Source organism: Morchella sextelata (genome assembly GCF_020137385.1).
Source record: "Morchella sextelata strain SCLS chromosome Unknown scls_19, whole genome shotgun sequence".
NCBI lineage: Eukaryota > Fungi > Ascomycota > Pezizomycetes > Pezizales > Morchellaceae > Morchella > Morchella sextelata.
Window position 1 is genome coordinate 1,506,294 of NW_025408634.1, and position 22,184 is coordinate 1,528,477.

At 50.3% G+C, this 22,184-nt stretch overlaps 6 protein-coding genes across 6 annotated transcripts; 1 reads left to right on the top strand and 5 right to left on the bottom strand.

Annotated features, from left to right (window-relative positions):
• Window positions 1-433: 433 nt before the first annotated feature.
• On the bottom strand, window positions 434-1,541 carry H6S33_005265 (uncharacterized protein; the record flags this gene model as incomplete). Its single annotated transcript, XM_044836633.1, has 2 exons — window positions 434-1,193; window positions 1,378-1,541. 2 exons carry the CDS (start codon window positions 1,539-1,541, stop codon window positions 434-436), a joined length of 924 nt encoding a protein of 307 aa, XP_044690478.1.
• A 1,970-nt stretch (window positions 1,542-3,511) lies between these two features.
• H6S33_005266 (uncharacterized protein) lies at window positions 3,512-5,573 on the bottom strand (the record flags this gene model as incomplete). The annotated part of the gene is made up of 6 exons (XM_044836634.1): window positions 3,512-4,028; window positions 4,092-4,402; window positions 4,463-4,600; window positions 4,657-5,029; window positions 5,104-5,308; window positions 5,423-5,573. The coding sequence occupies 6 exons, from the start codon at window positions 5,571-5,573 to the stop codon at window positions 3,512-3,514; spliced, it is 1,695 nt and encodes a 564-aa protein (XP_044690479.1).
• Window positions 5,574-6,759: 1,186 nt separating this feature from the next.
• On the top strand, window positions 6,760-8,408 carry H6S33_005267 (uncharacterized protein; the record flags this gene model as incomplete). The annotated part of the gene is made up of 5 exons (XM_044836635.1): window positions 6,760-6,901; window positions 6,956-7,039; window positions 7,196-7,346; window positions 7,405-7,852; window positions 7,917-8,408. The coding sequence occupies 5 exons, from the start codon at window positions 6,760-6,762 to the stop codon at window positions 8,406-8,408; spliced, it is 1,317 nt and encodes a 438-aa protein (XP_044690480.1).
• A 2,005-nt stretch (window positions 8,409-10,413) lies between these two features.
• H6S33_005268 (uncharacterized protein) lies at window positions 10,414-13,404 on the bottom strand (the record flags this gene model as incomplete). Its single annotated transcript, XM_044836636.1, has 1 exon — window positions 10,414-13,404. The coding sequence occupies one exon, from the start codon at window positions 13,402-13,404 to the stop codon at window positions 10,414-10,416; it is 2,991 nt and encodes a 996-aa protein (XP_044690481.1).
• Window positions 13,405-14,829: 1,425 nt separating this feature from the next.
• Window positions 14,830-16,080, bottom strand: H6S33_005269 (uncharacterized protein; the record flags this gene model as incomplete). Its single annotated transcript, XM_044836637.1, has 3 exons — window positions 14,830-15,436; window positions 15,490-15,695; window positions 15,760-16,080. 3 exons carry the CDS (start codon window positions 16,078-16,080, stop codon window positions 14,830-14,832), a joined length of 1,134 nt encoding a protein of 377 aa, XP_044690482.1.
• A 193-nt stretch (window positions 16,081-16,273) lies between these two features.
• Window positions 16,274-21,723, bottom strand: H6S33_005270 (uncharacterized protein; the record flags this gene model as incomplete). Its single annotated transcript, XM_044836638.1, has 4 exons — window positions 16,274-16,690; window positions 18,654-19,595; window positions 19,650-21,399; window positions 21,470-21,723. The coding sequence occupies 4 exons, from the start codon at window positions 21,721-21,723 to the stop codon at window positions 16,274-16,276; spliced, it is 3,363 nt and encodes a 1,120-aa protein (XP_044690483.1).
• Between the last annotated feature and the right edge of the window lie 461 nt (window positions 21,724-22,184).

Consider the following 22,184-nt stretch of genomic DNA (forward strand, 5'->3'; position numbering starts at 1 on the left):
GTGGGCTGTTTGGTATCTTTTGCGTGGGAATAGGGCTCTGGTATGAGAGATATAGAGGAGAGTTGCTTTGATTTGCTTAGGGAGGGGGGTTTTAGAGGTCTAGGAAGAAACTTTTGGACTAACTAGAGGGTGATGGATATGCGAAGTGCTTTTGAGGCCGTGGTTGATATTGAGTCTACCTGTATGGCTACCGTAACTACATGTAGTGATGACATAAAGAACACAAGAACGAAGAATGATCGAAATTAAGAAAGATTACAAAAGAAATGTACAACGTAAATAAACCATTGCCGCTTCTACAACTCAATAGGTATCCCATCCCAACCAACATGAGCTTTTTTTTTTTATTATTCAATTCATTAATCAACCAACATGAGCCATTAATACATATACAGAAAAACGACCCCCCGGGACCCCCAACAGAACCAACCCACTAATTCTTATGCCCCATCTTCCCCATATCTCCCGGCACCTCCACCGGCCGCTGCACATCCGCCATCAACTCCGCCACGGGCTCCCGCACCACCCCACCCTCAACCCCCATCTCCACAATCGGCTTCCCATCGGGCCCCATCATTGCATAATTCGACGGCGCCGCCCTTGTCTTATCCTTCTCGGGCTTTTTCCCACGACACAGGAAAAACAGCAGCGCGCCGATCGCCAGCGTCCCCGCAAGGCCACCGACCACAGCACCAACAATAGCACCCGTGCTCACACCCCCGCCGGAGGAAGTCGTAGGCGCAGTTGTACTTGTCGAAGTAGTCGTACTCGTATCTGCGCTTGTCGCACTCGAACCCGTACTCGTCGGCCGCGCCGTCGTGCTCGTCGTCGCCGTGCTCGTCAGGTTATATAAACACTCTCCCGACCACCAAGTGTCATAGGCCTGCGAATCAGTCGTCGTACAGTTTCCTCCGCATGACGGCTGGCCGTACGAGCAGATACAGTTCTTTGTGAGGTCGTTGACGCAGTGCGTGTTTGCGTCGGCGAAGCAGGTCTGCGCGCAGGTGGGGATTGCGGCCGTGTTGACGGCGGGGACGGACGGGCATTGAGAGGCGTACCAGGTCTCGGCGAGAGTCCAGCAGGCGGCGGGGACGACGGTGTCGGCGTCTGTGGCGCAGGAGAGGGGGTTGGGCTTGCCGCAGAAGCAGTCGGTGGAGGGGGGGTTGGTGGAGCAGCCGAGGGCGCGCCAGCGGCTGGGGATGGGTGTTAGTGGGGTTGTTCATTGTGGGGATGGTGGATGGAGAGGGTGTATTGAGGGATTGCATAGGAAGTATGTAGAGAATAGATATATAGGATGTGTGGGGGAGATTGGATGGGGGGGTTGGTTAGGAAGTATTGATTGATTGATGTAAAACGGCACCGGATATATCAACATACGTTAGACAATGGTTTGCACATATAGGGAAATTTGTAAAGTCCACTGTCGTCGCTGCAGTGGAGCTCTGCCTGGGGAGCAGAATGGCATGGCCGTGATCACCGCTGTTCGCAGCTTCTGCTAGGCCGGAAACCAGAGCGAGTAGCAGCACAAGACTAGGCTTCATGGCTGATACCTATACGCTGATGATGCCGGTAATGCTGATAACGATGATGATGATTGGGGGGGGGGATAACGGTGGTGGCGTTGGTGATGATAAGGTTAATGTGGACGTGGTTAATTTAGTAGGGAAGAAGAAGGAGACGATGATGATGATGATGATGATGGTGATTCTAGAGCCCCTACATTCCTCTTCCTCCCTCCTTCCTTCGCCTTCCCTCCCGCTGACACTTTTGACGGCCTGGGTGAGTGGCTGCGCTAGTCCCTTCTCGGACAGAATATTAGTCGGTGTAACAGCGAGAATACAGCTTGCCAAGACCTGTTAAGGCAGGTCCCGGGGTGGCGGTTATAACTGGATTTGCACTTCGAGTGTTGTTGCACTTGCTTGTCCAACATGGTCTACTCCATTAGAGCAGGTACATCACTGTGGGTATAACATGTAGGGAGGGTACTCTACTCTACTCTGCAGTTGCCCGCCGCTATAACAACGTGCATATTGAGCGCCTTTCCGCTCGCAGATTGTTCGGTATAGCAGCCTAAAGTCACCAAACCTCTTGGCTGGGGTGGGGGAAAAAGCCAACCCAAGTGGTTCGATACAGCAAATATTCGGTATGGGAACGTTCGTTACAACAGCGGGCGACGGTATGTATGCAAACTTCAATCTATCGCCCATCCTCGTTCTCGGCCACTCCGTGGACAGGGCCCCCTCGCTCTCTCCCCTCAATTGGTCACCAGGCCTGCATACGTGCAAAGAACACTGCCATGATAAATACCTGGTTTCCACAACATCCAAGTGTTTCGTCTCTAATTCCTACCCTGCCCATTCAACATGATCTTCGGATGTGCCCGCACCCGACCAAGACGTCTGACAGCCTTGTCTCGTCAAACAATTCCCGATCCGACCGTTGCTGTGCGCCTGTCGCACCGTCGTACGAGAAAATGTCTGTACTACCGCGGCCATACTCTGCTTTACCCTACATGTACTTATGACTTGTGACGCTCGCAACACCAATCGGGTGAGGGTCGTGTGTGATTCCGCCTAGTGATTGTATCGGTGCATAGTTTTACCTAGATGGGCTAGCTGGGAAATCTTGCTGGGGAGCAAGGCTGTCTCGAAGAGCAGAGAGTAGGTACTCTACTTTGCCAGTGAGTGGGGAGAATAGTAATCTTTAATGCGCTGTGGTTGTTCTTTACAATCTTGATTATGATGGGTCCTCCTCCTCGAGTCTAACACGCACAGAGAGGGCACAGTGGAATTCAAGAACCTCGATTGGGATTCAGGGGTATGGATGAAGTAACAGAATTAACACTCGCGGGATCCCACTGCCTCTCTTTCTTTTTTTTGTTCTTTCTTTCACCAACGTGTCCGAGGATAGGTGACGGGAGAGCGCCTGCATCTTGGCGTCGACAAAACGTGGTCATGTAAAATCGAAAGGTTGCATTACATACAGCACAGTGAGCACACAGCAGACGGAATAGGCCAGTGTATTACATACTGAGAAACACACACGCATCGCGAGATGAGGTTTGTGGCTGCTCTAAATAGCTCCATCCAGCTGTCTACAAATTACCATTACCATGAACATGCATTATTAACTGCTCTATGCCCACCACAAAGCCCAGATCCGAGTTCGTTACACAGCGAGGTGGGTATGTATAACATGGGGGAATATAGCCAACGAGAGAAACCCTGCAAGTTTGTGAGATCCCATCCCGGAGTGGATCCCTGTCGCGTCTTATCTTGACTTCAGCCCTTGCCAAGCTTAAATTCACTCCATGTCACTTAGACACTGAAATGGCGCCCACCGCTCTCTCTTTTCCCCCAGAAAATACTAGATTCCATTTCCATGGGGCATGCCCCCCCCCCCCAACTAAATGAAATAGCGTAAAACATGAAAGAAAAAACAAAATAAGTATGTCAGAAAAGAAAAGTGCACTAATAAATATATATACGCCCCAAATCAGGTGTTGCCAAGACTATCGAGTTGGCGCATCATTGCCCGGCAGCTCATGGGCAATGCTTGTCGGTGACGTGCTATCCCCGTGCACTTCCTGCGCTTCCTGTAGGTCAGGGAATCCGGGTGTTGTGTAAGTGGGATCTGGCGACTTTGATCCATAATTCGGGGGAGCTGTCGAGTAGACAGAGTCCCTGTGGTTGTATACTCCGGCATAGCCAGGATCGTATGGCCCCGCATCACGAACTACGTTGTCCATGGGTGGCTGTGGGGGTGATGCCGCCGCCGCGGCCGCGGCGGCCTTCTGCTTGTTGCGCCTTCTCATGAATAGGAAGCCGCCGAGGAGAAGAACACCTGCTGCAACGCCTCCTACTGTTCCGCCGACAATGGCGGCGATGGGGGTTTTCTTGTCATCTGCAGGGGGAGCATTATCATCTGCGGCGGGGGTGGTATTGTTCGTGTCATAAACATAGATCTGGTTCCATGCGGCCTCGAGCCCGTTCACAAAGGTAGGTTTAACTGTTGATCCTCCAGTAGGGCTATAAAGAATTCAGAGGTTAGCAAGAGCGCAGCTCGAGAAACGAAATATCGGGGGCAATTACTCTCCGCCAATATCCTTCAGGACAAACTCTGGAACCTGGTACGGAGAAGTATCATCCACACCAAACTCTTCCGTGACATTTCCAGTATTCAGATCGACAACTTGAAGCAGCTGCACACAGGTAGTGGTGGCGTATCCTGCGCTGATCAGCATCCGATGGTTCCCGAGCAGATCGCAGCTTGCACTGCTGCGCGGGTCTGGGATGAGTGGGCCTTTAGTCCACACGAATTGCGGGACGCTCAGGACCCAGTAGTTGTCGATGAGAGGGTCGAAATCCTTGTCCAGTGGTCGTGAACCGCCGTATACATGGATCTGATGGTTTCGTCACGATAAGTATTACTACTTAAGAGGGCGGCTCTGGGGGGGACATACCTGGTGACTGGAGCCATCACTTGCGGACGTGACTACTGCGCAGCTCCCCCTTCGGTCTGGAGGGGTTCTTCCTGTGGTGGGCTGGAGATACCATTTATCTTCTGCAATGTCGTACACATGGATCTCGTCCAGCGGAATCTGTTGAGATTAATAAGTGATTTGCGTTATCAGGCACTTGGCTGTATGTAACTTACGGGTGTGGACAGGTCAGATCGCTCCACTCCTGCAATCATGACCACCATTCCCTTTTTCCCTGCTGGAACGAAGTTTGCAGACGACCAAATTTTGGCCGGCGCCTCATGCCTCGTGACATCTCCGCTGGTAAAGTTATACGCAAAGAGTTCATTAGGATGATCTATATCTGTTGTGGGCATTGGACCAGAAATATATGTCATCCCCAACTGAGGGACATTTACAACTGCTGGCGCACCGCCGGGAATTGCCTGTTCGGGGAGCGTAGACGGCCAATCGATGACGCTCATTTCCCATGTATCGGGATCAAAGGTCACCAGGTTAGAGCCAATGCCGGGGACATTGAATTTCTCACGGTATTGACCTTGGAAGACGCTGTACTCCCGGAGCGGTATCAGTATACCATGGGTCTGGAGGATTTGTTCTTGTGCCCTGGAACTTGAACTTACATTTTTGAGCCATCCCCGCCCAAGAAATAATCCTCAAAGGAGAAATTTGGAGATACTTTCCACTCAATCTCATACTGATCGGTCTTGAACGCAGTCTTCAGAGGTACCGTACCGATGAGAATCTCGATATCGAACATGAGATTGGTGTTATTCGAGAGATCATTGATGTTGGTGAAGAGGTGGATATTTGTGTCGGTGATGATAGCTACATACACTTCTCGTTAGTATGCGTCCTCGGGATATTTCTTTCCCTCGTTCCTCCCTTCTTTTCTTTCTTCTCTTTTTTTTTCACTTTCTTTCTTGGTGTCAAGAGACTTACTTGATGCAGAGATATTCAACTGTAGATCCAAACAGCCACGCTCGTCCCTCCACTGGCCTTTGAGGTAGCTTTCGGCGATAGCAGATTGACTGACGGCGGTCCGAACAAGTGCAAAGAGGGCCAAGGCCGTCGTGAATGATGAAGCCATCATGGTGTTGGAATTTGGATGGACAATCCCTCACTCAGGTCCGGAGTGTGTGATGATGCTGAAGGAGTTTTTACAGACCAGGTGAAGATAAAGGCGGTGAGTGGCAGACAACCTTAGAGGACCAGCACGGCTCGTAGCGTGCAGTTGAGGGGGCAGTGTTATGCCTGCCTACAAAGGTGCGGCTGACAGTTTAAAAAATTACTAACAGCCTTTGTCCCGTAGAGTACGATGCATTTATGTTAATGAGCTGGTAACCGTTAAACCTGTTTTTCTTTTCTTTTTCACCTGTACGGGGACATTCTATCCGTATGGCGGCAGTGAGATTATGTATGCAACTCTACTTGATTGCCAACGTGATTCTTTTGAATACTGGCCTAACTTTGGTGGGTTTGAAGCAGTGCGCCAATGCCCAAAGTTTAAGATCTCGAGCAGGCACATGTAATCAAGGGGGCTGGTCACCCTTTTAAATAATGAGTCTTGGGAGTCTTGGGGGGATGTGGGGAAAGTGATTGCATACACGCTATTTAGTTTCACCCGTACATGATCTCTTCTCGAGTTCATGCTCGTCATATTGGACTCTCAAACACTATCAAATACATATTCCAGAAGACTCGGACTTCTACAGCCCAAGATTCTGCCCAGACCTCCCTATATACCTTTGTATGAATGAAAACTAGCCGCACGTAAGTACAGTAGGTATGTGAATAAACTGCTGATAGGCTCCAATTGACACCTAAAGAAATACTAGGTGCTACTACTATTAGGGACTGTCTGCGACAGGGTTCATGTGCATGTGTAACTCTATTCTATTAATCAACTCCCGTCCGGTTTCAAATGTGGTGTTACACAAGGGCTTGTGGGATTGGTTGCATGTCTTGCATGGGTGTTAGCGTACTTGCATCCTCCACGCATCGGGTCTTTGGTGAGTCCTTTTACCCTCAAAACCTACTTTAATTGAATAACCGAAAGCTTACACAGTTAATGAACTGTTCAGCAAAAACCGTTTTCCTGGATTGTCACTGCCAAGGAGGCCGCTAGGCTCTTTCCCATAGTCGCATTATCCTTATATTCTTTCTCTTCCGCATTCTTTGCTGCTGCATTCTCTCACCATTAACGCATCCCCTATCACAGAGAGGATCGATCTTCTCCAGAGCCAACGGCGTAATTGTTGACTGGCACTGATCTTACAATGTTGACGACAATGATGAAGACTGCCCCGCTGCTTGGGAGCTTGATACTTTCGACGCTCTCATCCACTTCCTTGGCCCATGGCCTGATTAGCAGACGTCAGGAGCCGACGGGAGATATCTGTCGCATGTGGGATCATCGAAGTAAGTACACACTGGCTCAATTAAATCCCCATATTTCCTGCTAACGGTCGTCAGCTGCGATGATTGATGATTGGATTTATGTTGATATTAGTGTCACAACGTGGACCGGCGATAGACAGAATGGTTATATGCATTTGAGTAAGTGTATCTCCTCTAGAAACACTTCTGGATGTCTTTGGTCGAGCCCGCAGACCAACTTTCGGGTGAAAAACCTGTTATTGTTTAGCGGAATATGGGATCGGGTTTGGACTAAGAGTTTGGGGTCATTCTGAAGCCATTGCTAATCATGCGCAGTAAGTCCCTTTGGTATCAATCTCAAGGAAAAATTCAATACCAAGGACCTTGGCGGGGAACACGACGCATATACCGAGATCGCGACAAACCTAGACTTACCCCTCACAACTAAAAGCGTGATCTGGGTGGATAAGGATCAGAACATCTACAAGTAAGTAATGGTACGCGCCACAAGGTATTCCACTTCCCCTACTGACACAAAAATACAGGTATGGAGGCTTCTATCCATTGAAGGCGTTCTGGGGCAATTCTTCGCTATATGATCCGCGCGGCTCGGAGGTCTGGAAGCTTGATAAGAAAATTGCGAACTGGACTCAGCAACCCACACCGGGGGGTGCTGAAGTTTCTGGGACCAGGAATGCGGCCGCCGCCTACCTCCCTGAATTGGGCCTAGGATTTGCCGCCGGCGGACATATAAGCAATGGGACAGATAAAAAGTTTGCCTCCTGGAGTGACGGGCATTCGTTGATGTTGGACTCAATGGTGACATACAACATGGCAAACAACTCTTGGACAAATCAGACTACGGGGATGACTCCCTTTACTTTGAGCTCTCTTGTACATGTGCCCATTGGTGAAAAGGGAATATTAATTTCTATGGGTGGTATTGATAACCCCGGTGGATATTACAATCCGGCTACCACTGAAATACAGGCGGTAAGCTGAGTAGTTTTCTTTGCCAGAATAAGGGACATTGACTGATTTTCTTTTTTCCGTATAGAGAGATTTTGACAGCGTCAGCCTTTACGATGTCGAAAGAGGGGATTGGTCAACGCAAAGAACAACTGGAGATACACCACGAAACAGACTTTCGTTTTGTGCCGTGGTGGCAGTTGCTGCAGACAAATCGTCCTACAACGTCATCGTTCATGGTGGATCTTCCAATGATGATTACCTTAACTTCTCAGACACATATATCCTCTCTTTGCCATCTTTCCAATGGGTCAAAATAGATGACGGCGAAACGAATATGGAACGCGCAGACCATACCTGCCATTTGTCGAAAAACAAAATGATAGTAATAGGAGGGAGGAATGCAGATCAAAGTAACCCATCGGTCAACCCCCCCGCGAAGAACGGAGACTGCGAACCCACTAGCTTTATCAACATTTTTGACGTAAATACTTTAAAGTGGGAGACGGATTGGGATCTGGACGCAAGAGACGACTTCAAGGTTCCAGCTCCTGTCGTCGAGATAATTGGCGGAGAGTAAGTTACATTCATGCATTCCGGGTAGGGCGAATTGCTGCTAAGATATTTGGCTTCTATAGCGAAAATGGATGTGCTACTGTACAAGAGCCAGAGGCTGGCTGGACAAATGCGCGTATTCGGTCATTATTCAGTAATTACACAGCCGCGTCTGATTGTCCTACATCCTCGCCAAGTAGTACAAGGACTGCCACCGGCAGCGGGGCATCAGCTAGCAGTACACAGGAGGGCTCAAGCAGCATGACCAGTCCAAAAGATTCGTTGATCTATCTTGGGCTCCTTTCCCTGGTTGCATTTCTACCGCTTATTTGATATCCATATAAATGCCTTTCTCTCTCTCTCGTGTTTCCTTCTACGAACACATAATGCACCTGTATATACAAGGCTTCTTATATTAGCATTCTTGTCTTTCTTTGTTCGCGATAAACTAACCATAATTCATATTGGACCAATAAATAAGTATTATCTGCTGCGTCTGCCAAGTTTTATTTCGGCCTCGCTTGAGTTTTAGAATCAATCGGTAGTTAAGAGTGGGGTGGTGAGGAGGGACCCGACCACCCCAGAACTCAAAAATCACCTTGTCGAGACTACATATAAGTTGAAGTTCTAGGAAACGGCATATTTCAAGGAAAACTCGTGCAACGCTAAAAGCGTATATAGAGGGCAGACTAGATATGACGTTGCCTGAGACACTGCATAAGATAATGTGGCCTGGGGAATCAATCTGGGTATCGACTTATCCCATTGTCCGTCAGTGGGATGCTGACCCCCCACAGCAGATTTTGTGTGGCTTTACTAACAGATCTTGTTATCTCTCTTATCAAATAATCGATCTCCCATACAAATTTCATTCCTCTATTATAGGGGTCAGCTTTACCGGACCATGGGATAGTAGCGGGTACACGAGCACGGCTATTAAGACTTTTATTAGTCTTGACCGAGCTAGACTGCAGATCTCCATGGTCAGATACGTACATAGGTGTCGATTCCGGTGGGACTTCACAGATTTGATTAACAGTTCATCTGATAAGTATAAGACCGGCCAGATCCCAGCAGTGCTCTCACGGGAACATCTGGCTCAATGACCAGGCAGATAGGTTGCCCTCCTCCCCTCTCTTATCTGCATACTCGATATGTTACCCGAGCCCCCTGAACGGAAAGCAAAAAAAGAAGATGCGTGATCGACCGTACATATATGTGTAACATACTGACGTGACAGATAACCCGAATGTCTCGGATACTCGGCAGGAAACAACAAGGTCTATTAATGCAATAAGATCACCGCCCTAGTGATTTAGTGTCAACCTTATTTCAACATCATGATCATGTGATCGAATATGTTTCTGGAAGTCGAGTGTGACGTTTCAACGGTCATCTGCATTCCGTTGGTGGAAGAGCGTTAGAAGGGATGTGATGCGTGTTTTGGTATCATCTACTTCCCTTATAACCTTGTGCAACCATGTAAGATGTCGAGTGTTTACTTCCATCTTTCGTACTTCGAGCCGTATTACGTGCATAGGGCGGAATACAGAAGTAAGTGAAATTTACTTCTTATGCATAGGGTATCACTCGGCCATTAACCCTAACCCATATCGAGCTCTCGGTCCTGGACTTGGCACTGGATTCGAATATGCACATATTTAGACAGCTGTAATGCCGTTCGCCCGGGATTCTGGCTATCAACTCTGGGTAAGTTTGAAATTTAAGGATATTCAAGGGTGGGGAATTGACAACTAATTCACTAGCACTAGGATTATTTTGGGAGAAAGCGGTCTTCGTGGAAATTGCGCTATCCAACCAACACACGTGCATGCAACTATTATTGTTGAATTTTGAATCGTTACCTCCCGTATCCCATCTCGAAAAAACTTCCAGCCATAAGAACAGAAAAAGAAAAAGACAGGTATGAAACCAAGACAGGTATGAAACCCAGATAAACCCCCCCCCCCCCCCTTCTCTTCCTTTTTTTTCCTTTTTCCCCTTCTTGCCTTTATACCCCTTCCATATCTCTAAAGCAACCTGTAGGCAGTTCCATTCCTGTTGATCACCGTTCTCCGCTGTTCGTGGGTGTTCATGTGCAAATCTTTCCACGCTGCGTGGGTTGTGATACCACACAGGTGGCATTTCCACGCCTCACTCTTATGGGACTCCGTAGTTCGCAAAACCTCCTCCTGACAGATCCCGCACCACCCCGTCCTAGGCGGCTCCATCTTCAGCACCTCCACAACCAAATCGCCATCGACCTTCGTCACTACCATTTCGGTGGCTATGTTTTTTGCGGAAGGCTGACCGGCCTCTCCTGACTTGGGGATTGACGGTCGAGATGAGGGAGGTGCCGGCACAACAGGAGCGGCGTTGGCATTCTGCTTTGACGCATGGGCAAGCTCGTTATTCTTGTGTCTCTTGCCGTATTTATGGTTCTGATAATCAAGCAGGGGCATAGTCATGTTGCAGAGCGTGCAGCGATAATCAGACTTTGGCGGCGGTGGTGGGGAAGATACGACCAGAGGAGCCCTGGGACCGCTGCTACTCGCACTGGAGTTCTGGGAGACAGGTGCTCCTCGGGACATGGCGACGGCTTCGCTGTGCCTGTTTCCACCGAGATGGGTCTCCTTATCATTGATATGCATGCTGGTCCCGCATGGCTTGCAATGCCACTTCTCTACCCTGTACTGCATGGTTTGGGGAGAACCCGCAGCTCCACCCGGGCGTCCAGCTCCTGGAGTCGGGTCCCAGCGCCGTGGGGCGGGGCTCGAGTCCTGGCTGCTTGTCGACCTGGCTACGCCCGAGGTGCTAGAAGCCTTCCGGCGAGTTTCCCCCGCTGCCTTTGCCTCTTTCTCTTTATGCGTACGACCAGCCGTGTGGTACTGCCAAGCTTTCGCGCTGATCGTTCTCTGGCACGTCTCACAGTGTATTCTATCGGCATCAAGCCCCGAGGCCAATCCCCCCTGAGCGGCCGGCGCTTGGGCAGACTGCGGCGGAGCGAACTGTTCTCTTGCTTTGGCGGCCTCGCGCTCTTGATGCTTGGCGGTCGCAAGATGGGCGTCTTGAGTGCTCAAAGTCACCATCGTCTGGCACAGGTCACAGTAGAACATCTTCGCGGGGCCAAAAGAACCCAGGGAACTAACTGGGGGCTCCCTCTTTGCCTGGGGCGCGATCGGGGGGTTGGTGGAGCTCCGTTGAGCGTTGGCCTTCCTTGCTGCGTGGGCGGCTGCGAATTCTTGCTGTTTGGCCTTGTGTTTGCTACCGGCGAGATGGCTTGCCCGAGAATCCGCGCCCATCGTCTTGCCGCAAAGCTCGCAATGGAAGCGAGGAGGAGGGGGAGGAGGAGGAGGAAGAGACTCCACTTTGGGCATTGCAGGTATAGGCGCATGGCCCTTCTCTCTCGCATTTTCCATGTGGGCCTTGCTAGCCAGGTGGGCGGCATGTTCATTGGCATGGTATTCCTCGTCACAGATTATGCACTCCAGGGTGGCCTCTGAGTGCTGGCCCTGCTCGCTGATGGGGTACTCGGTGTCGCATAGGTCACAGTAGAATGTCGGCACCTGAATGTGAATGGCGGCGCGGGAGCTGGACGGTTCTTGCGCTTGCTTGCCGGCCGTGCTCGAGGGGGACGTCTGGTAGCGTGGCTGAGACGGTGGTGGTTGCCCTTTGTGCTGCTTGTCCGCCGGTGGCTGCCCTGGATACTGTGTGCCCGCCGGTGGTTGCATTGGGTACTGCATGCCCGCTGGTGGCTGCCCTGGATACTGCATGCCCGCTGGTGGTGGCGGTGGCTGCCATGGATACTGCATGCCCGCTGGTGGCGGTGGCTGCCATGGATACTGCATGCCCGATAGTGGCTGCCATGGATACTGCATGCCCGCTGGTGGCTGCCCTGGATACTGCATGCCCGCTGGTGGTTGCATTGGGTACTGCATGCCCGCTAGTGGCTGCCCTGGATACTGTGTGCCCGCCGGTGGCTGCATTGGGTACTGCATGCCCGCTGGTGTCTGCGCTGGGTACGGCATGGCTGGGGGAGGTGGAGCCTTGAGTTTCTCTGGCCCATTTAACCCCGGATGTTGAGGTTCGTCAGCGAGCGGGCGGTAGATTGTCCTGTCCTCCAGTTCCCAGTCCTCCTCCTCTTCCTCTTCTTCCGGCTCCTGGGCTGCGCTCTCTTCCAGCTTCTCTCCCCCGCCAGCGTTTCCATCCGGCTCCCAATCATCGTGACCTTCCTCTCCCTTTTCCGGCCTGTACACAGCACTCTCCTCCTCGTATGCTTCGCCCGCCGTATAGTACTCCTCTGGCTCCAAGTCATCTCCGGCCAGAACCTCCTCCCCTTCCTGCGGCTTGTACACCGCTCTGTGCTCGATGAACTCCTCGGAGGCCGGGGTGTACTGGTAGTCCCCACACTGCTTGAGCTTCAAGACGTGCTTCTTCCCCGTGGTGTGCTCCGCGGTGTAGAAGATGTTGACCTGCTCATCGCACAGCTCGCAATGCCACGTCGGCGTGTTCGCATCGGACTCGGCCTTCTTCTTCGACTTGCATTTGCCCCTGGTCCGTTTCTCCTTGGGCGGATGCTCGCTCGCGAGGTGCTCGGCGCGGAAGAAGATGTTGATCTGCGTGTCACAGATGCTGCAGGTCCACAGCATCGACGCCGGGCCCTGGTCCGGGATCTCTGGCCAGTCGGCGGGGATGCTGGCCGTCGAGTCGTCCTTGGCTGGCTGCTGCTCCTCCGTGTCCTCCTCGCCCTCCTCGCCCTCCTCGCCCTCCTCCCCCTGCGTGTGGCCGTCCTGCTTCCCCTCGGCTGCGGTCTTGCTGTTGTTGTTCGTTCCGTCGTTTCCCTTGTCTGTCTCGGTGGTGCCCCCGCCGGCGAACCAGACCTTCTCGAAGAGCTCCATGTTGTTTTGCGTGTAGACGTCGCTCTGGCGCTCGGGCTCGTTGCCGTAGATTGTTGCGTAGAGGTCGGCGGTGTGGTCGGCGTAGGAACCGGATGCGGTGGTTGCGGTCGAGTCGGAGGACATGGCGGAAGGCTAGCGGGGTGATCTGCGGGTGCGGGTGCGGGTGCGGGTGCTGGCCAAGTGAGTGAGCAGCCAGAGCTAGGCTCCTTTGCTGGTGTGTGTACGTGCGTTTCTTGTGAAAGAAAAAAAAAAAAACTAGAAAACTAAAGACGTAGCTATGTATGCAAGCACTCACGGTGAGATCGAGAGCAATTGCAAAGGCTGGGAAGTTCAAAGAAGAATTGATTGCGGGAAGCAGCAGAACACGCGGGGTCTACATAAACAATATTGACGATAAGGCCTCCAACCTCAGCATGTGCGAGGGGGAGGATCAAAAAAGAACAAGCTCAGTGGCCGAATCAGTGTGAGAGGGTTCAGACACATGACGAGTGGGATGCCTTAATCGATTGTCGATAGCAGGGCGTTGCTGCCAAGCTCTCGATTTGGACATTATAATCACAAATAGTGACTATATATATATATATATATAGATCGTAGCACACCCCGATCAGGCAACAGTCAAATAAATACTCAATCGCCATGGAGCAAGTCAAGCTCGGGGACGAGAGTCTCGGGTTCAAGCTTAGTTCAGCTCCAATCGTTGCCTGGTGCCTGGTGCCTGGTGCCTGGTGCCTTTACCCAACCGAGCCGCGTTCACACTTTGTGCATGGCAGAGACAGCTCTCCGTTGTGTGGGTTAGGGTTCAGTCAAGCTGCTGCCGTGCCAAGACAATACAAGCCTTTACATATATGCACATGCATCAGATCTGCAGAGGCCAAGGGAGACCAGTTCTAAGCTTCAGTCAGTACTGTCAGACCGAGGGTTGTCACGACTTTGATTTCACCCTAGAGTAGCCTTAAAGCACAGGTTACAATAATCACCAACTATCACTCGAGGTCAGATACGACCAGGGCTATATATCCTTGGGAGTGCGGGGGGTCTGCTTACTATACAGTTAGTTTTTTGTAGACGGATATTGCGAGATACTGTCTCCGCAGAGAGGTAAAGCCAAGCGCTCAAGTGGACCGATGTTTAGGGATGTGACTGATTAAAGTGCCTGTGTACATACGCACTCCACAAGGCCTCATACGCTGCCCACAAAACCCTCCTCCGTCTGAAGATCGAGTCAACCAGAAGTTGGCGGGATTGGGCTGCGTCGGTAGGTGGCTTCTCAGCATGTGCACCATTGTGGGGAACTGACGCGCCATCAGAGTCCATATATTGAGGCTACGTATATACAATCTACATGTACCTACATATAGTCCGTGTGAGTGTGGCGGGTGATGGATAATGCCAGGGTTATATATATATATATACGGTGGCATCAATAGCTGAAGTGGGGTTCTTCGGTACATACATGATGCAGGGAGATATCCTACACTTCAATTACATATCCATATTTCAACTCATCTATCCTGCAACAATACATGTACTCGAGCCCGGCGAGAATTAGTCAAAGAAATGCATCAATCTCCTTTGATCGGTAAACCTCGGGGTTTGTCCAATCTTCTTCCACAACTGCAGAAGCGCCTCCGCATCCGCCAGATACACCTCATTAGTACTCATAATCCACCGCTCGGCGTGCTTATGGAGAAAGCCGAACCTATGCCCACCAAACAACATCTTATACCCAAGCTTCTTCTCCACCCGGAACATCTTCAACCGCTTCAATCTTGTTGCGAAACGCGTGAGGATAAAGGCCCACGTTCTTTCCCCGCCCGAGAAGATGGAATGGCAGATGGGGCACCGTGTCAGTGTCAGCTTCTCGAGCGTGGCCGAAACGTCATCGGATAGTATCAGCTCCTCGATAAAGTCCGGGCCAATGGTTGGCGAGAACATGATTTTCGACAAAGAGAGCTCGCGGAGGTGCTTGAAGTGCACACCTCCCCGGGGGGTGTAGCGGAGATTGGGCCGCATGTAGAACTCTGACAAGATCTGCAGCTTCTCCACGGACGTGGCAGGGAGCACCCAGGTCTCCAAGAACTGGCGGAGGCGGGCGGTGGCATCGTCGCATGATTGTCGCTGGGACGCCTCGATGGCAACGAGCTTCAAGGACCTGACGCGCCCAAAGAGCTCCCTGAAGTCTGGCTCCCGTTCGGGAATTCCCACGCGTGCACGAGGTCGATCCCGTCAATGGTCAGGGAGTCGGGTGAGAGGGACTCCCTGCAGCTCTTGCCCACCCAGGACATGGCCCGGTCGAAGAGCTCCCGACGGGCCAGGTTGCGGTCGGTGCCTCTGAAATCGCCGTGCTCGCGGATGAAGAGGAGGCTCAGTGAGCGTATCCCCTCAAAGCTGTTCGCATGTATGGAGGAGTCCTGTAGCCCGAGGGGGGGGGGGGGGGGAGGTGTGCACAACCCGCATGCCGTTATGGTAGCGGACGTAGGGGAAACGTGTGCGATAAGGGTGGTTAAGGCTTAGGACTATGTCGGTCACATGGGGCCTGATGGCTGGAGGACACATGCAGATACACCATTCGTGCAGGCTGTCCTGCGTCCCGTGTATAATCGGTCCGAGCTGGAGACTGCAGAGCTGGTACGTGAGCTTGCAACGGAATGCTAGAGGGCTGAGAACGGCGCGGAGGTAGTGTGAGACGGAGGAGAGGCTGGCAATATCATCTCGGGAGGGAAGATATCTGACAATGGCCAGTATAATCTCGACGGGGTAGGAATGGGGGAAGGTGCCCGAACGTCGGCGGAACATGGTGGCATGGCTACGTGCATGTAGCTTGATGTCGCGTATATATACTCGCGACCAGCAAGAAGAACCCGAAAATGCAAGTTTTATGCATGTCTTGGACATGGGTTCGTACCGGGGTCATGATTGGAGCAGTTCGAGACAGTATATAAAAAATAGTTTTCGAGATCTATGTACATGTTCTACCAGCGGGTGTATTCTACCAGCGGGTGTGTCCTCCTTGTGCTTCAATTACAGCAGCAATGCGTTCTGGCATGCTATCAACAAATTCTAGTATTTCTTCCTCCGTAATACCGTTGTTCCATTCATCAAGTATCGCTGCTCTGATCTGGTCAACACCCCTAAGGCGAGGTCTCCTAGCATTAAGTCTGTTTTTCAACAAATTCCATACATTCTCAATAGGATTAAGATCTGGCGATGAGGGTGGCCATTGTAGAGAGGGCATCTGGTACAAATCTCGCTGTTCTTGTGTTGCACCTGCCCTATGGGCTGGGGCACCATCCTCCATCACAACTATTCCACCTCCTACTACTTGGTTTTCCTGGTACCAGAATGGCCAAAGAACTGGGGTAAGAACGTTGTAGATGTAAGTGTTCGCCGTGATTGTCCCCCAGTTCTGTTTTCCCAGAGAATGAGTGGTGTTTTTTTGCCGCCTAGAACTCCGCCCCAGACCATGACAGAGTTCTGTTTTTTGAACTTAGGTGCGATACAATCTTCTGTATACACCTATTCTGGCCGCCTGGTAACCCAAAGGTTGCTACGAGCACTACCTAGCCAAACATAGCATTCATCTGTCCAAATAATGCGTCTCCAGTCATGTATTGTCCAATGTCGATGGCTTAAGGCAAAGTTGAGGCGTTTTTCCTTGGTTTCGGCTCTCAGAAAGACTTTCTTTCGTGCAATTCTTCATCCATATCCCTCTAAAGTAAAGGCTTTGCGAAGAGTACTCTCGCACACGTTGACTCCGCAGATTTCAGCAATTTCAGTGTAGGATTTCCGACGATTCTCGGCATTCAAGGTGGCTGTAAAAACCAACCGACGACGCGTAGGTGTATCAATACTAAAAGGCCTGCCCTTTTTCTTTTGAGGAGTTGTTGGTCTATGGCAGATATTGAACACTGTAGATATAGAGAGGTTCTGATTTGCCGCAATTTTGGCATATGTCCATCCAGATTCAAATCGGGGACATTTAACATAGCATCGCTGCTTGTAGGAGGTTTCCGCAGTCTTAATGGCAACCATAGCTCACGGCGTTGGGAGGACACTTCACGGCGTTTGAATTTTGAAGGACAGTTTACGGCGTTGGGAGGACTCGGACAGTTCACGGCGTTGAAAGGACTCGGACAGTTCACGATCATAACAATTGTACTTTTCGGAATGGTCGTGATTCCTTCCAATCATGACCCCGGCACGAACCCCATGTCCAAGACATGCATAAGACATGCATTTTCGGGTTCTTCTTGCTGGTCGCGAGTAGGTGTAGGGGGGGGATATCGATACATGTGCGGTTAAGCAGGCACTGGACACCAGGCATTGCTTAGTCATTTCCTTTAGCCATCATCATGCTCGAGTAGGCCAAAGGTGAGGTTTGACATCCTACCCGTATCAGTTGCGATGAAATTGAGTATTGTCTCCCCATTCCCTTAAGCCCACCAACCACCATAACCAATGGGTAAAACCCGAGGGAATTACTTAATTTCCCCGCAAGTGCTTCATACTCGAATTTACGGATTTACGAATTTACATAACAGAGCGTATTTATCCCAAGTTTCATTTTGACAATTGCCCCTCGAAATTGGCGGTTGCAAACCGCAAAGCTGCAAGGCGAGAAAGGAGGGCTCGAAAGCCCGACTTCGAGCACTTGCAGAGCAAGTGTTATTTTACAACAGTCGACTGTATGCTTCAGGGCGTCGCTAAGCGTAGCGCAGCTCCAGTATTGATTGGTGTGGGAGAAGATCCCTGATTGATGAGTCATGCATGTACCTCGCTCTGGCTTGCAATCAAGTATTTATGTATAAGCACTACTAGTAATAATTGTATGCCCTGGGCGTTTTTGTCTGGACCTAGCTATGCGGTCTTATAATGCGTCAATTAATTGCAGATTGGACTTGGCCATGGAGGAATGCCTAAACGTCTACCTATCTCCACAAGGAAGTATCTTGGCAAAAGACCGACAGATATCTTCATGGCTGAAGTGGATTGGGATATTGCCCTTAAGGTAACATATAGAGTCCTGAAATATAATATATATATATATATGTATATAGGTGATAATATATATACCTGATATTGAATATCGTATACGTACAGTATTTGGGCCGAAGGGAAAGGATCAGTATATAATTAGCACATGAACGTTGAAGCGAATAGATTTATCCTCATATCACGTCGACGAATACCACTTAGGCGCACGGCTAAAATGAAGAAAGAGAAAAAGATTCAACGTATATATCATGATACAAATAATTGCTCTCGTTAATTCATTTCCATGCAAGAGACACCCAAGAACACAACATACGTGTGCACTGGCCATCGATGTTGCTGAGTATATTCAAGGCCAGTGAAGTACAAAAATCCACCATGGTCAAGGAGCCGTAAAGATAAAAGGCAATGCACACGATGACGATACAGCCGAGGGTTACGGTAAAAACGTAGCTTTTTTCTCTCTGAATGTCCTCTAGCCTTGCATACTCCTCCAATGCCGAGATCTGGGCTCTCTGACCTGGATCGATATCCGCCGCGGTCGGTGAAATCTCGTTGATCAGTGGCTGGTAATGCAGGCGTAGAATCTCATCAATCTGGAGTATTACTGTGCCGCAGATACATGCGGAATAGGCCACTGGAGCAAGACCAATGACCACCAGGAAGCTTATGGACCTCCACACGAGCATATTTACAATGCCGCCTTGATCTCTCCATGCGCTGCCGCCAACATCTCTGTGTGCCTTCTGGCCAGCCTCCACCTCGGCTTTAACACCCGGATCAACATTCTTCGGCATTTTCTGGTCTACCGTGTGTTTAATCTTCTTGGTGTTGACACTAACATCCGGGCTGAAGCTCGGGTTCAGTTCATGGCTCACGTCCCCCCGGCTCTGCCCACCATTGGAATGAATTCCCTGGCTGACCTCCGCGTGTAGATACTGGCTCTCTTCTGGAGTTACTTCCTTTTTACCCAAGGAGTCGTCCGCGGCCGTAACGCATGGGTGGGGTGAAACTGAATCTCTAATTTCTTGTTCGAGATCCGCTTCTCTGAATTTTTTCATCTTTGCAGATAGGTCCATGGATTGCTCTTCGTCTAGATCCGACGACCCTTTTCCCTGCTCTGGCTTCGTTGAACTCGGCGAAGAGGGCAGATCAAGCTCGCTCGGAATCGTGGTGCCTCGAATGTAGTGCGTTCGAGCAAATGACCAATCCATATAGGCCATGTCTGGGTTTGGAGGGATACCTGCCCGATTCGCCGCGGCCTCGGAATCATGAAATAAAAAGCCTGCAGGGACTGGAACATGATCATCATCCTCGGGCTAGAGAGATCTCAGTTACTTCTCCCGATCAAGGGAAACAGGGAGCGAGCTTACATTGATGAATTCCTTGATTCTTGCCGCCCTGGCGAGCTCTGGCTGGTTCCTACCCTCACGGAGGCATCTAATGACCCCCTCCTCGATACTATCAAAGAAGGGTCGGTTGTTTTTCAAGAGGTTGTCCAGAAAGCCTATTATCAACTGTTCCAAGTATACTTCCAGGTTGAGAGATCCGTCAAAAAGAGTTCGGATAATCATCGAGCAGATCTTGAACAGAACGTAGGCCACCTTGTCGTCTAGCTTGGATGCCAGCCTTGCCGGTCGGAGCTCTGAACAAGTGCCCGCAGTCTTTTTGATCCTTGAAGTATGCATCTTTTCCCACAGCCGGTAGGATATACATTGGGGATCATGCCCCCTGTGCAAGGTATGGTAAACCATAAGAGATGTTTCCCAGAAGGTACCAGGCTCGGTAGACAGCGGGGGAAGACGGAGGGGGGCAATCATGGCCTCTGGCTCAAACCGCTGCAGGTTGAAATGAATAGTTGGCCGGACGTGGGGGTCCTCCGACAATCCTTTCGCGAGCGATGCAAACTTGAGTTTTAGTTCATGGTCAAAGTCTCGGTTTTTGCTAAACTCGTCCAAGGTTCTGAGAGCTGCATTTTTCGAGTGAAACGTAACCAGGCCCTCCTTATTGACGTTGCCTAGGACGATTGCGTTGATGGTATGGGTGTCTTCCGATGAGAGTACAGATATCTGAATTTCGAATTCATCATCGGAATGGGCGGGTGCAGCTCCAGCATTTCCGTAGAAAATATTCTCCGAAGGCAGTGGTTTGTTTTTGTACTTTACATTTGCTGCTGGATGGGGCGCGTTCAGGAGCATGGACATGCTGCAGTCTTCCTCGCTCAACTGGAATGGGTTGAAACGATTCATAAAGCCAGGTAGATGACGGGTATCCTTGAGGCCTGGATGACAAAGAACAAGAACGATCCTGGGAGATATGACATAGATCCGGTGGAGTGGTCCAGTTTCGTCGGTTCGTCCTTCGTAAAGCCCGAACGAATTATCTGACATCAGAAACTCCTCACCGGGGGCGGCTTCCCAGATTACCAGGAACATCTGCATATTGTTATAGTACGGGAGTGATTTCCACTCTTCGAGCTTTGGGTCAACTTTAGTAGATTTAGCCGTAGCCTGAAAGTCACGAATCATGCTCTTCCTTCGTGAAGGGAAATCCGGTCCAAGTTTGTGGAAAATATTTTTGATCGTTTTCATTTCAGCCTCTTCACCTTCCTTCATAAGGTCATCATGCTCCTTCCGGAGGTAGTGCTGGAGGACATGGAGCCATATGTGCATGTCCTTCGGTGAAGTCGAAAGGCCGTATTTTCGGCAATAATCTTTAATCCATTCCTGTAAATTTGCGTTGTCGGGATGTGTTTCGTTGTAGTACGTTTCCCCTATAGAGAGCTGGTGATAATACATGACAAACATGAACTTGCGCAAGTCCTCCAAATACTTTCGCTTCTGCTTTACGCACACTGGTGGCGGGACCGCGCCTGCGCTCGGGTCTTTGTCGCGGTTGCTGACAGCATTCCTTATTTCCCGGAAGGATCTGCTCGCCTTGCCCTCGAGTTTACTGAGTTCGGTCTCGAGCTTGTAGGTAACGCTACCTGGGGCGCTGTCGGGGTCCTTAAACAAACCTTCTTTCGTATAGGCCTTGCTGACGAGACGACGGGTAAGTGTTTTCGAACCCAAATCGAAGCAGTTAATTTCTGGGTCGTTAGGACGGCGGGATCTATATAATAGTCTATATAACGTAAGCCTTCATTTGGGGACACCAAAGAGGCTCTCTTTCAAAACAAGGGATAGTTTCTCACCCCTCCTGCCAGCCAAAGTTCTTTAATATCCACCGTGGCACGAAATGGCAGTTGGGGACCTTCGAGTTTGCTGTTTTGTTCTCAGGGTCGACGGTGGTTTCAATCGTGGGGGTGCTGCTGCTCTGCCCTCCCCCACCACTGAGTGGCGCGGTAGCTGTATCACGACTAGTATCCGTGGTATCGGTGGTGGATGACTTAGCTGCAAGTTTGGCGTCCCGTCTGGGACGGTTTTTGTTTTTCTTTCCTTTCCCCATTGATGCTTGTTGTTTTATCGGTAGATGCTGCGATCTGGGTTGAGTTGGGCGTAGAGAGTTAATTCAGGCAACCAATATGCAACGTCCGCATTCGGATAAGTAATATTACGTACATACTTAGTAATCAGACAATTGTGGGTCTATCGACGTGATCATCGTGTACATATATGGAGTATCAAATAATATTATTGTGATCATGATATACTATATTTCGCTGTTATTAGGAACTCCGGATCGGATCGAGGGGGGGAAGGAGCGCCTTTACGTAACCCTTTGAACCCCGTTACTCTTGGCGAGAGGAAATGATCATTACTACGCCTTTTTGAACAAGTAACGAAACCATTGCCACAAGGAAAACGGAGTTGGCGGCCATCTCTATGGGGGGGATAAATTAGTCTAGACGGGTATTTAAATACATCTTTCGCAAAGAATGCTCTGCCACCGCCATGTCTTGCTTGATT